Source organism: Bos grunniens, chromosome 28, assembly GCF_055505025.1.
Source record: "Bos grunniens cultivar Pamir isolate PY7600 chromosome 28, Bosgru_T2T1.0, whole genome shotgun sequence".
NCBI lineage: Eukaryota > Metazoa > Chordata > Mammalia > Artiodactyla > Bovidae > Bos > Bos grunniens.
This window is the reverse complement of record NC_141192.1, coordinates 4,004,273-4,018,643: the sequence shown is the minus strand read 5'-3', so window position 1 is coordinate 4,018,643 and position 14,371 is coordinate 4,004,273. Positions and strand designations below refer to the sequence as shown.

The 14,371-nt window shown below is 45.1% G+C and overlaps 1 protein-coding gene across 1 annotated transcript in view; it reads right to left on the bottom strand.

Annotated features, from left to right (window-relative positions):
- LOC147342761 (anthrax toxin receptor-like) overlaps positions 1-14,371 on the bottom strand; it is a 39,352-nt gene that overhangs the window by 17,267 nt on the left and 7,714 nt on the right. Inside the window, exons 6-10 of the mRNA XM_086381341.1 lie at positions 13,646-13,725; positions 13,501-13,569; positions 13,094-13,171; positions 12,939-12,999; positions 6,875-6,970 (exon numbers count right to left, since the gene is read on the bottom strand). Coding sequence (XP_086237467.1) covers positions 6,875-6,970; positions 12,939-12,999; positions 13,094-13,171; positions 13,501-13,569; positions 13,646-13,725 — 384 coding nt within the window. The remainder of the gene's footprint in view (positions 1-6,874; positions 6,971-12,938; positions 13,000-13,093; positions 13,172-13,500; positions 13,570-13,645; positions 13,726-14,371) is intronic.

Genomic DNA, 14,371 nt, shown 5'->3' with positions numbered 1-14,371 from the left:
TTGAAAACAAAATGGAATCACAGATAAAATAGCCTGGAGACAAGGACTGAGAAGATGCAAGAAAGGTTTAACAAGGACCTAGAAGAAATAAAAATGAGTCAATATATAATGAATAATGCAAAAAATGAGATCAAAAACACTCTGGAGGGAACAAATAGTAGAATAATGGAAGCAGAAGATAGGATTAGTGAGGTAGAAGATAGAATGGTAGAAATAAATGAATCAGAGAGGAAAAAAGAAAGACGAATTAAAAGAAATGAGGATAATCTCAGAGACCTCCAGAACAATGTTAAAGGCCCCAACATTCGAATTATAGAAGTCCCAGAAGAAGACAAAAAGAAAGACCATGAGAAAATACTTGATATAATAGTTGAAAACTTCCCTAAAATGGGGAAGGAAATAATCACCCAAGCCCAAGAAACCCAGAGAGTCCCAAACAGAATAAACCCAAGGCAAAACACCCCAAGACACATATTAATCATATTAACAAAGATCAAACACAAAGAACAAATATTAAAAGCAGCAAGGGAAAAACAACAAATAACACACAAGAGGTTTCCCATAAGGATAACAGCTGATCTTTCAATAGAAACTCTTCAGGCAGGAGGGAATGGCGGGACATACTTAAAGTCATGAAAGAAAATAACCTACAGCCCAGATTACTGTACCCAGCAAGTATCTCATTCAAATATGAAGCTTATGATAATCAAAAGCTTTACAGACAAGCAAAAGCTGAGAGAATTTAGCACCACCAAAACAGCTCTCCAACAAATGCTAAAGGATCTTCTCTAGACAGGAAACACAAAAAGGGTGTATAAACTCGAGCCCAAAACCATAAAGTAAATGGCAATGGGATCATACTTATCAATAATTACCTTAAACGTAAATGGGTTGAATGCCCCAACCAAAAAACAAAGACTGGCTGAATGGGTACAAAAACAAGACCCCTATATATGTTGGGGTGGGTCTACAAGAGACCCACCTCAAAACAAGGGACACATACAGACTGAAAGTGAAGGGCTGGAGTAAGATATTCCACACAAATAGAGACCAAAAGAAAGCAGGAATAGCAATACTCATATCAGATAAAATAGACTTTAAAACAAAGGCTGTGAAAAGAGACAAAGAAGGACACTACATAATAATCAAATGATCACTATCAGGACAAGGGTGCCCACTTTCATCACTACTATTCAACATAGTTTTGGAACTTTTGGCCACAGCAATCAGAGCAGAAAAAGAAATAAAAGGAATCCAGATTGGAAAAGAAGAAGTAAAACTCTCACTTTTTGCAGATGACATGATCCTCTACATAGAAAACCCTAAAGACTCCACCAGAAAATTACTAGAGCTAATCAATGACTATAGTAAAGTTGCAGGATATAAAATCAACACACAGAAATCCCTTGCATTCCTATACACTAATAATGAGAAAATAGAAAGAGAAATTAAGGAAACAATTCCATTCACCATTGCAATGAAAAGAATAAAATACTTAGGAATATATCTACCTAAAGAAACTAAAGAACTATATATAGAAAACTATAAAACACTGGTGAAAGAAATCAAAGAGGACACTAATAGATGGAGAAATATACCATATTCATGGATCGGAAGAATCAATATAGTGAAAATGAGTATACTACCCAAAGCAATCTATAGATTCAATGCAATCCCTATCAAGCTACCAACAGTATTTTTCACAGAGCTAGAACAAATAATTTTACAATTTGCATGGAAATACAAAAAACCTCGAATAGCCAAAGCAATCTTGAGAAAGAAGAATGAAACTGGAGGAATCAACCTGCCTGACTTCAGGCTCTACTACAAAGCCACAGTCATCAAGACAGTATGCTACTGGCACAAAGACAGAAATATAGATCAATGGAACAAAGTAGAAAGCCCAGAGATAAATCCACACACCTATGGACACCTTATCTTTGACAAAGGAGGCAAGAATATGCAATGGAGAAAAGACAATCTCTTTAACAAGTGGTGCTGGGAAAACTGGTCAACAACCTGTAAAAGAATGAAACTAGAACACTTTCTAACACCATACACAAAAATAAACTCAAAATGGATTAAAGATCTAAACCTAAGACCAGAAACTACTAAACTCCTAGAGGAGAACATAGGCAAAACACTCTCTGACATACATCACAGCAGGATCCTCTATGACCCACCTCCCAGAATATTGGAAATAAAAGCAAAAATAAACAAATGGGACCTAATTGAAATTAAAAGCTTCTGCACAACAAAGGAAACTCGAAGCAAGGTGAAAAGGCAGCCTTCAGAATGGGAGAAAATAATAGCAAATGAAGCAACTGACAAAGAACTAATCTCAAAAATAAACAAGCAACTCCTGCAGCTCAATTCCAGAAAAATAAACGACCCAATCAAAAAATGGGCCAAAGAACTAAATAGACATTTCTCCAAAGAAGACATACAGCTGGCTAACAAACACATGAAAAGATGCTCAACATCACACAATGAGGTACCATTTCACGCCAGTCAGAATGGCTGCTATCCAAAAGTCTACAAGCAATAAATGCTGGAGAGGGTTTGGAGAAAAGGGAACCCTCTTATACTGTTGGTAGAATGAAAACTAGTACAGCCACTATGGAGAACAGTGTGGAGATTCCTTAAAAAACTGGAAATAGAACTGCCATACGACCCAGCAATCCCACTGCTGGACATACACACCGAGGAAACCAGAACTGAAAGAGACACATGTACCCCAATGTTCATCGCAGCACTGTTTATAATAGCCAGGACATGGAAGCAACCTAGATGTCCATCAGCAGATGAATGGATAAGAAAGCTGTGGTACATATACACAATGGAGTATTACTCAGCCATTAAAAAGAATACATTTGAATTAGTTCTAATGAGGTGGATGAAACTGGAGCCTATTATACAGAGTGAAGTAAGCCAGAAAGAAAAACATAAATACAGTATACTAAGTGCCTGATGAACTATAGAATGAGGTTCATGACATTGTACAGGAGACAGGGATCAAGACCATCCCCATGGAAAAGAAATGCAAAAAAGCAAAAGGGCTGTCTGGGGAGGCCTTACAAATAGCTGTGAAAAGAAGAGAAGCGAAAAGCAAAGGAGAAAAGGAAAGATATAAACATCTGAATGCAGAGTTCCAAAGAATAGCAAGAAGAGATAAGAAAGCCTTCTTCAGCGATCAATGCAAAGAAATAGAGGAAAACAACAGAATGGGAAAGACTAGGGATCTCTTCAAGAAAATCAGAGATACCACAGGAACATTTCATGCAAAGATGAGCTCAATAAAGGACAGAAATGGTATGGACCTAACAGAAGTAGAAGATATTAAGAAGAGATGGCAAGAATACACAGAAGAACCGTACAAAAAAGATCTTCACGACCCAGATAATCACGATGGTGTGATCACTGACCTAGAGCCAGACATCCTAGAATGTGAAGTCAAGTGGGCCTTAGAAAGCATCACTACCAACAAAGCTATTGGAGGCAATGGAATTCCAGTTGAGCTATTCCAAATCCTGAAAGATGATGCTGTGAAAGTGCTTCACTCAATATGCCAGCAAATTTGGAAAACTCAGCAGTGGCCACAGGACTGGAAAAGGTCAGTTTTCATTCCAATCCCAAAGAAAGGCAACACCAAAGAGTGCTCAAACTACCACACAATTGCACTCATCTTACACACTAGTAAAGTAATGCTCAAAATTCTCCAAACCAGGCTTCAGCAATATGTGAACCGTGAACTTCCTGATGTTCAAGCTGGTTTTAGAAAAGGCAGAGGAACCAGAGATACAATTGCCAACATCCGCTGGATCATGGAAAAAGCAAGAGAGTTCCAGAAAAACATCTATTTCTGCTTTATTGACTATGCCAAAGCCTTTGACTGTGTGGATCACAATCAACTGTGGAAAATTCTGAAAGAGATGGGAATACCAGACCACCTGATCTGCCTCTTGAGAAATTTGTATGTAGGTCAGGAAGCAACAGTTAGAACTGGACATGGAACAACAGACTGGTTCCAAATAGGAAAAGGAGTTCGTCAAGGCTGTATATTGTCACCCTGTTTATTTAACTTCTATGCAGAGTACATCATGAGAAACGCTGGACTGGAGGAAGCACAAGCTGGAATCAAAATTGCTGGAAGAAGTATCAATAACCTCGGATATGCAGATGACAGCACCCTTATGGCAGAAAGTGAAGAGGAACTAAAAAGCCTCTTGATGAAAGTGAAAGTGGAGAGTGAAAAAGTTGGCTTAAAACTCAACATTCAGAAAACTAAGATCATGGCATCTGGTCCCATCACTTCATGGGAAATAGATGGGGAAACAGTGGAAACAGTGTCAGGCTTTATTTTTCTGGGCTCTAAAATCACTACAGATGGTGTCTGCAACCATAAAATTAAAAGATGCTTACTCCTTGGAAGGAAAGTTATGACCAACCTAGATAGCATATTCAAAAGCAGAGACATTACTTTGCCAACAAAATTTCATCTAGTCAAGGCTATGGTTTTTCCTGTGGTCATGTATGGATGTGAGAGTTGGACTGTGAAGAAGGCTGAGTGCTGAAGAATTGATGCTTTTGAAGTGTGGTGTTGGAGAAGACTCTTGAGAGTCCCTTGGACTAAAAGGAGATCCAACCAGTCCATTCTGATGGAGATCAGCCCTGGGATTTCTTTGGAAGGAATGATGCTAAAGCTGAAACTCCAGTACTTTGGCCACCTCATGTGAAGAGTTGATCCATTGGAAAAGACTCTGATGCTGGGAGGGATTGGGGGCAGGAGGAGAAGGGGACGACAGAGGATGAGATGGCTGGATGGCATCACTGACTCGATGGACGTGAGTCTCAGTGAACTCCGGGAGTTGGTGATGGACAGGGAGGCCCGACGTGCTGCTATTCATGGGGTCGCAAACAGTCAGACACGACTGAGCTACTGATCTGATCTGATCTGAACATATGTATGTGGAATTTAGAAAGATGGTAATGATAACCCTGTATGAGAGACAGCAAAAGAGACATACATGTATAAAATAGTCTTTTGGATTCCATGGGAGAGGGAGAGGGTGGGATAATTTGGGAGAATGGCATTGAAACATATACGATATCATATATGAAATGAATCACCAGTCCAGGTTTGATGCATGATACAGGATGCTAGGGGCTGGTGCACTGGGATGACCCAGAGGGATGGCATGGGGAAGGAGGTGGGAGCGGGGTTCCAGATGGGGAACACTTGTACACCCGTGGCGGATTCTTGTTGATGTATTGCAAAACCATTACAATATTGTAAAGTAATTAGCCTCCAATTAAAATAAATAATTTATATTTTAAAAAATATATATTATATTTATATAATATATATTATTATTTATATATTTATTTATTAATAATAAATATTTATATATTATTTAATTATTATTAAATAATTTATATTTAAAAACAAGAAGAAAGCTGAGTGCCAAAGAATTGATGCTTTTGAACTGTGGTGTTGGAGAAGACTCTTGAGAATCCCTTGGACTGCAAGGAGATCCAACCAGTCCATTCTGAAGGAGATCAGTCCTGGGTGTTCATTGGAAGGACCCATGCTAAAGCTGAAACTCCAATATTTAGGCCACCTCATGGGAAGAGTTGACTCAGTTGAAAAGATCCTGATGCTGGGAGGGATTGAGGGCAGGAGGAGAAGGGGACGACAGAGGTTGAGATGGCTGGATGGCATCACTGACTCAATGGAAGTGAGTCTGAGTGAACTCCGGGAGTTGGAGATGGACAGGGAGACCTGGCGTGCTGGGATTCATGGGGTCACAAAGAGTCGGATACGACTGAGTGAACTGAACTGAACGGAACTGATTCACTTTAAAGGATATCGTACTGTCTTAAGAAGTGCCTTCAGTACACTGATGATGATTCACCTAGGATAACTTCTCTTAGTCTAGCTTTACCTCCTTCGCCTAATAATCAAAACTAAAACAGTGTGTGAAATAGGACAAATATAATGCCCCCATGTTACTATCTAAGAAGTTATTCATGTTGAAAATATTGTTATTATACTTAGGATGCAATCTGAGTCAGCTGTGGTTTAGCTCTGCCAGGTTAGTTGAAGAATAAAACATGGATGGAATCCACTAAAAAAAAAAAAAAGAAGAAGTTGTGGTACATATACACAATGGAATATTACTCAGCCATAAAAGGAAGGCATTTGAGTCAGTTCTGATGAGGTAGATGAACCTAGAACCTATTATACCAGAGTGAAGTGAGCCAGAAAGAGAAAGATAAATATCGTATTCTAACACACATATACAGAATCTAGAAAAATGAATTTATTTACAGGGGAGCAGTGGAGAAACAGACATAGAGAATAGACTTATGGACATAGGGAGAGGGGAGGAGAGGGTGAGATGTATGGAAAGAGTAACATGGAAACTTACATTACCATATGCAAAATAGATAGCCAACGAGTTTGCTGTAGGGCTCAGGAAACTCAAACAGGGGCTCTGTATCAACCTAGAGGGGTGGGATGGGGAGGGAGATGGGAGGGAGCTTCAAAAGGGAGGGGGTATATGTATACCTATGGCCGATTCATGTTGAGGTTTGATAGAAAACAACAAAATTCTGTAAAGCAATTATACTTCAATAAAAAAAATAAAGAAAAAAAAAAGATGCTAAGGGATTGATTATTTTCAGATTTCCATATGAAGGGAGAGTTAACCAGGCTTCCAGCCAAGTCCCCCCTCCACTTGTCAATTTTGCCGCTATCATTAAAGTGTCTACAGTGAGAGGCCAGTAAGAACTTCGAAGGCTTTGTTGGGTGAAGGGAATGCAGTGTGTTGTGGCATATTTCTTACTTGGAGGTATCAAGGGATTTACTTACCAAAGACTTTGCCGGAGCCCAGCTGATATCTGCAAACAATTTCATCCTTCCTTTTTTCATCTAGACCAGATGCAAAAAATGTCACTTCATAGGCTACTGCAAGAGTAACATCCAAAGGTCTGTGTTAGAAGGGCCTCAGTGCTGTCTTCCCTCTGATCTCACAGTTACAGAATTTTACCCCAAACTGAATTCCCAAGTGACTTCTATGAGGAAGCAGACATAATTTCACCCAAAACTGAACTCTCAAGTGACTTCTATGAGGAAGCAGCTCTGTCTGAACCAAACTCTGGTTACCTCTTGTGCAAGATCCTCACTGAGTGTCCACTCTGAGGCTACTGGGCTGGGCTTTGAGACCTTGGGGTGCTGCTACAAACCCGAATGAACAGTAGAGCTAAAAGACACCCAGTCTCATACCCTCCACAGGGGTAAATCAAGACCCGGAAAAGCCACGCTCTTCCCTAAGTGGTATAGGCAGTGCTTGCCACTGAAAATCACAGAGGAACCAAGACAACACAGGCTGAAGACAGTCCTGACCCTCGTCTGAGCTCGGCACACAAGCCCGGTGCCTGTGGGACTTTCTGACGCTTGAGAATCTGTTCCTCCCTGTGTTTCTCTGTGTCTATGGCAGGCCAGACACCCCAGGAGCAAAACCAGGACCTGGGTGAGGCATGCAATGAGGCAAGGACCCTGCACAGGAGACTCCCCATGGAGGGTGGAATCCTGTCTTAGCTGTGGTTCTGAAGTCTGCAGTGACTATTCTTCCCCTCCTTCTTCCTGCCCCTTCACCTGCCTCACACAATGCCCTACCCCCACCACAGAGATTCACCAAGCATTTCCTTTAGCCAGGGTGGTAGACACTGATATGCAGTTCTGGGCCATAGCCCCTCGCCAGACTACTGGGTCCCCAGGGGTGCTTCCTGGCAACTGAAACAAATACCGGGGGATCCAGAGAGGGCAAGTCATAGGCCTGCCCCTGGGGAGCTGGCCAGGGTAAATGCAGGCCATCCTACTGCAAGTCCATGGTCTTTAGCCTCCACCCCTGCAGCCTGGCCCAGCTTGGCTAGTTCCAGTTGCATATTCTTGATTTACCCAAGGTCAGTTAACTTGGGAAGCATTCCTCAGAAATGCCAGCACAGCCCTAGACCTGGCAGTCCTGATTTTTCCGGCTTTAGGTGTTCCTGCGGCCCCCATCATATCAAGGTGGGGTTTGCAAATTCTCTTTTGAAGTAAATAGATTCTTGGCCAGTTGGCTGACACTAGCCTGCTAACATGTTATGACAGACTTTTTTAAAGCAGAAACCCTCATAAGGGACCTAGCAGTCCCAGCCTTATGGTGAAGATTGAGCCCAGCCTCTTCCTCCATTGGAAGACGAGGGAGGGCAGCAGCAGAGCTCAGGGCTGGCTGGTAGCCCAGGGCACAGGCCACACTGGCTTTTGCCCTCTGCCTGGCGCCTTCCTTCCTCCTTGGGTCTCCTGCTGCCTCCAGCCCAGCTCGGGTGCTGCTTCACCTTCGCAGTGGAGCCCCTCTGCCCCAGGCACTGCGGCTTTCAAAGGAGGGCTTATGAACTCTGGCAAGTCTCCAAAGTGGAAGACAGGGTGATGGTTTTAGTATTTCGGCAAAAGAGACTTAAAGGTAAAGGCCTTTTGCTTTATCAAGAAAGCTGCTCCTTTTGTTTCCTAAACCCCTACCTCAGCACCCCAATCCCTCCAACAGTATCAACCACAGGATGAAAATGAAGTGACAAGAGGTCTAAGATCAGCTTCCAGGGCTGCATTTGCTGCATTTCCACATGCAGTCCACTGCCCACCAGCTCTCATGTGGCAGAAGGACTGACTGGCTCTCGAAGGGAGACCAATCCTTTCTGGAATGGAGAGCTTTCTCTCTGAAAGAAAATATATATACCAGACCACCCGGGGGCTCCAATGAGAGGAGCTGGGAAGGCAGGCCTCTCCCTGAGAAGGCTGATGGAGATGAGTAGGAGATGGAGATGAGCAGATGCCCAGGAAGAGGGCATCTGACTTGCTTGAGACGGACTAGGGTACACAGATGGACGTGACCTGCCCTGGGGAGGGCAGGTCTTGGAGCACCACATGCTACTTGGCACAGCCACTTTGAGAGAAACTTGACACGGACCAAATGTGACCTGGCTTTCCCTTATGGCAGCAGGTCAACTTCTGGTCCTTTTCCAAGCTCACAGAGAGGTAATTACCAAGATGGTCCTATAGTATAACTTCTGCTGCTGCTAAGTCGCTTCAGTCGTGTCTGACTCTGTGTGACCCCATAGACGGCAGCCCAACCAGGCTCCCCCGTCCCTGGGATTTTCCAGGCAAGAACACTGGAGTGGGGTGCCATTGCCTTCCCCAATGCATGAAGGTGAAAAGTGAAAGTGAAGTCGCTTAGTCGTGTCCGACTCGTAGCAACCCCATGGACTGCAGCCTACCAGGCTCCTCTGTCCATGGGATTCTCCAGGCAAGAGTACTGGAGTGGGGTGCCATCGCCTTCTCTGAGTGTAACTTCTAGTATCTACCAATTAGGAACAATCTGAATACTGACCAAGGGAGAGTAATGAAATAAACTGGTCCATCCATAAAATGAAATACTGTGTAGAAGGTTGGAAAACACTATGTACTACAAGATGCCATGAATGTAAAAATATCCTTGTAAAGTATAGTTAGGTAGGAATTTACATACAAAAGGGCTTCCCTAGTGGCTCAGTTGGTAAAGAATCGACCTTGTAATGCAGGAGACCTGTGTTAGATCCCTGGCTTGGGAAGAGCCCCTGGAGAAGGGAATGGCTACCTACTCCAGTATTCTTACCTGGACAATTCCTTGGTCAGAGGAGCCTGGTGGGGTACAATCCATGGGGTTGCAAAGAGTTGGACACAACTGAGCCACCAACACTTTCACATAAAAGATGAATTCTTTGTGGTTAATTCTGGAGACAGTGGGATGGGACAAGGGGGGACCTTATCCTGGAGGAGGGGCAGCCTCTGCCCAGGCTGGCTGCAGGAGTGTCCATCGGCGCTGTGTGCCCATCCTTCAGGCCTCAGGTCCTCCTGCCCCACAGAGCCTGCCCCCACCCAGAGTGTCTCTGGCCATGATGCAGAGCTGGACGCTGGACCCCAGAGGGAAGCCCTGCTCTGCACTGGCTCCTACTGTGGCCTTGAGTATTCTTGAGGACACCCAGTCTTGTCTGCTCACATACAGGAAAAAGAGTAACCAGGTGCTGCCTCCAGCACCCCTTCCCGGGGTCAAGGTCTGAGGAAACCCAGAAACAAACAGGAGGGATGAATCCTCAAACCATGGTGCCCAATGCCCCAGAACAGAGCCCACGCTCATCCCTTGAGAGTCACTGGGGAGAGTTCTAAAGTGCAAATTAGACTGTAGAGGAAGAAATCAGGGAGTAGCAGCCTCTGGGGGGTGGGGGCAGGCATTGCCTGGGAAGGGAGCTGAGGGGACACTCTAGGTGCAAATGTAATGCTCTGAGTCTTCGTGGGCTTTGCTGCTGTGTGCATTTGTCACAACTCATCAAATGATACACTTAGTTCTGCTGCATTTCAAAAAGAGAAATCTTAATAAAATTGTTTCCCAATTAAAGATATGTGGTGTAGTAGTCTGATGATTGTAATTTATTTTGAAATGCATCAAAAAATAAGATGGACTGATAAAAAGGGACATAGAAAGAGAGCTAGACAGATTAATATGAAAGGGAATACAGTTAGATATTAATTGCAAATTCAGGTGGTAGAGATTGGATTGCCCACTAAATAATTGTTTCTACTTTGCTGGGGGTTTGAAATGATCCATAATAAAATCTGAAGCAAAAGAATTTACTGAATGATAAAAATAAAGATGTGGACATAGCCAAGCAGAAGTCATGCTTCATACCGGGTGAGAAGCCTCTAATGAGAGGAGAGATCAAGGGCTGTGGGAAACCAGGGGAGCCAGATGCCAAGGAAAGCCTTTGGATTAAGGTGCTCTGAGAGTGAAGTCTCAAAACCCGGGTGGTCTGGATCCTGTAAAGTTAAACGAGGTTTTCCAGAAAGCCCAGGCCCCTACCTACCAGCCTGTGCAGCAGGTGAACTTAGAGCAGAGGCTGGTCCTTGGAGGGTCTGGTTATCCAGCTTGGGGGCCTCAGCCCCACAGTTATGTGTGTTAGGGAAGTGGCCTTCTCAGCCCCTAATGCCTTGTGCAGAGGATGAGCTGGAGCACAGGCCTGGAGGCAGGGAGGCCAGCAGAGGCCTCTGCTTAGACCTGGAGGGAGCCTGAGAGGCTGAAGAAGTGACATGTCTCATGCTCACCCCTCCAGGCTTCCTCACACCCAGCCCACTGACTTATTCAGAGTGACGGATTCTACTTTATTTAGGCTCCAGGTTCCTGCCTTGAGCTTTCTATCTCAGTGACAGTCATGCTGTGTGGCAGCTTTTGTAAAGATGGCAGCAGTTGTAAAGGTTAAGGCAGCACTGCTGGGCCCCACTGGCAGAGGGTGTGCAGCAGGCACCTGTCACCCCAGCTAGACCACCACAGGGCATGAATGACAACAGGCATCCTCCCCTGAGGTCTGCAAGCCCGTGTGTGTCCTGGGGACACGATCAGAGAATGGAAGCTCTCAGGCTGCTTGCAAGCTGGGACGTGCAAGGAAAGCCCCTGCACGTGTGTGGGGTCTCCTTCCACGCCCACACCTTGCACAGGCCACGGGGTCAGAGACAGGAGGGGTCAGACAGCTTCCACCCACTGAGGGCTCAGCTGGAGATGCTCTCACCCTGGGTGTTCTTTAACCACTTCCCTCCCCAACCTGAGCTCAGCAGAGAGGTAGGGGAAGAACCAGGGGTCAGTGATGGAAGTCTTAGTACCAGCTCCTATTGGTGAGAACCACCAGCTTCCAGATCCTGTGCACTCTATTGCTTCTATGTCCCACTGCAGATCTGATAGTGGGTGGTGGGTGTTATTTCAACTTCTTGGAGATGAGATTGGAGCTGGGTGATACTCAATAATTTGTCCCGGTTTTGTACCCATGAACAGCAGAGCTCAGATAGGATCACTGCTCTGTCTGACCACAGCCTTCTGCACTGTGGTCTTGCAGTTCAGAGCGCCACAGCCAGGACCGGCTTCCTGCGTCTGTATCCAGCTGCATCCAGCTTGGTGCTGTCACCAGTGGGAGCTTGTGCTTATCACCCACCTCAACTCTACAAATCCCAGTGATATGGATGCACAAACTGGCATGCACACAGCTCATTCAGAGAGAGGGCTTCTGATAGAAACACAACTGCACAGGATCATTCCCACACTGGTGGAGAGACCCTCTCGGGGCAGACATGGCTTCCCTGGATGCCTTTGTTAGGCTCTGTTACTAGCATGACACTGACCATGAGCTATGTCCAATTCTTTACCCACTGAAATAATCACGTTTTTCTTCTCCATTTTTTCTGATGAGGAAAATCACATTGATATTTTATATATTGAATCAGGCTTGCATTTCATGTGTGAGCCCTAATTAATCTTGATGTATTATGTTTTTATGGGTAGTTTGAATTCATGTGATAAGTATTGTTGAGAGTTTTAAGCGTCAATGTATATTTAATTTTTTAAATAAATTTTTGGTTTTATATTTTAAAAACTAAATTTATTTATGGTCACCTTTTTGCAATATAAGTCTGTACCATTATGTGGTATACTTCAAAACCATACAGAACTATATGTCAATAACCTCTCAATCAATCTGTGAGATAAAAGTAATCCCACACATCCACACAGAACACCTGGCATACACGTGTCACACAGTCACACGTGTGTGTATCAATGCACACTTCCATGCTGGACAGATTTCTATACAGTCGTGTCATATACACATACACATCACACTCACACGATACTCACATGCACACCACACACACATACCATACACAATCCACTCAGACCACATAGACACCACACACACAATCAAGCCATGTACAGAAACACACTAATACACATATGCCACAATCAGAACACCCATACCACTTGAATGCATCACACACACACACACACAAGCACTTCTATCTAGATCTGTGACTTGGCTCTTACCTCCTGAACAGACAAAGTGTGTGTCCCCAGCCATGGCTTCCATACACGAATTTTTCACGAGCTGGAACAGAGGGGTGGCAGGGTCAGGGAGACTGATAGCAGGGACATGGGGAAAAGGCAGCTCACCTCCCCTCTCATGTTTAGCCCACACTCACCGACGTAACAAATGTTTCTGCAGAATTGAATTCCTCTGTCCCATACATTTGGTCCTTTCTTTCTACAATATCATTCAACTACAAGAGAGAGGAGATGGTTGTCACACAGCCAGGAGTTGAGAACACAGCAGTCTCATCTCAAGACACAGAGTCTTGCCTCCTGCCATGTTGGACTCCAAGAGCCACACCCTGGCATCTGTCAGCAGCCCACCCTCAGAGAGTGGAAGCTCCACCCGCAGCTCTGGTGTGTAGGTTTACACAACACTTGCTGTTCATCTGACTACCTGTTGTCCAAACATTTGGGCTGAGGTCGAGGGCCATTGTCTGGGTGACCCTGGGACAGCTGCCTTTGAAAGCTTTCCCCAGCTGGGCTCACACGTGGCACTTGGTTATCTGCTCTGAATTACCTGATCTCTCTCATAGTCCTTTACACCCACGCAGTAAACCTTGGCCCCCATATCCCGAGCCTGTTGAGCCTAAGAGAAAAGAAGTTCTGAGTGGAAACACCCAAACACATGGAGCACAAAGCTGATAATGGTGGACAGCACTCACTTCCTTCTTTGTGTCCTGTAACGTCCTTGGTAGCAGTGGCCCTGCAGTCAGGGTGATAATCAGGCTGGAAGTATTCCTGTCTAGAGAGGAAGCAAGGGATGGCCTGGTGAGCAAGGAACCTGAAGTGACCTGCCTCAGGCTGCCAGGCCTGCAGCTCTGCTCCTGTGCCTCCTCCTCCTGGGGAGGGGCCACCCTGACCCCAGAACTGCCACCAGAGTGCCTGGAGGGACAGAGGACTTAGCCTAGGACTTACTTGACAGGTGAGGAGCCTAAGCCTGGCTCAGAGTGCTTCCTAGTGACCCTCACTAGGGGCGGGTGGACAGCCTTTATCCTGAATGGCAACTGCAGCTACTTCCCTGGCAAGGACAAGCCTCTCAGCTGAGCTCAGGGAGGAGCAGCCAGACTGACCGACTTAGGCTTGGGCAGCGGCCCCGCCCAGCTCCCTGCCTTCCCAGCAGCCTGCGCTTCCTTCCTGATGAGGCCGCAGCCCTACAGTCTACATGCCGGTGGTTCTGGGCTGAGCACAGCCTTTCCCGCTGTTGGAAACACAGTCACAGGATGAGAGTCAACCACAGGGGAGAGGCTGAAGGGGCAGAGCCAGGGCTGTGGTGGACAGAGTGTGGGCAGGCAGGGGCACCAAGGCCTCTGCTCCCTAAACTGAACTCTGCTCACTGTCCCTGGAATTTCTCTTCTTTTTCATGCAACCCAACTGTAGGTCAAGCACTT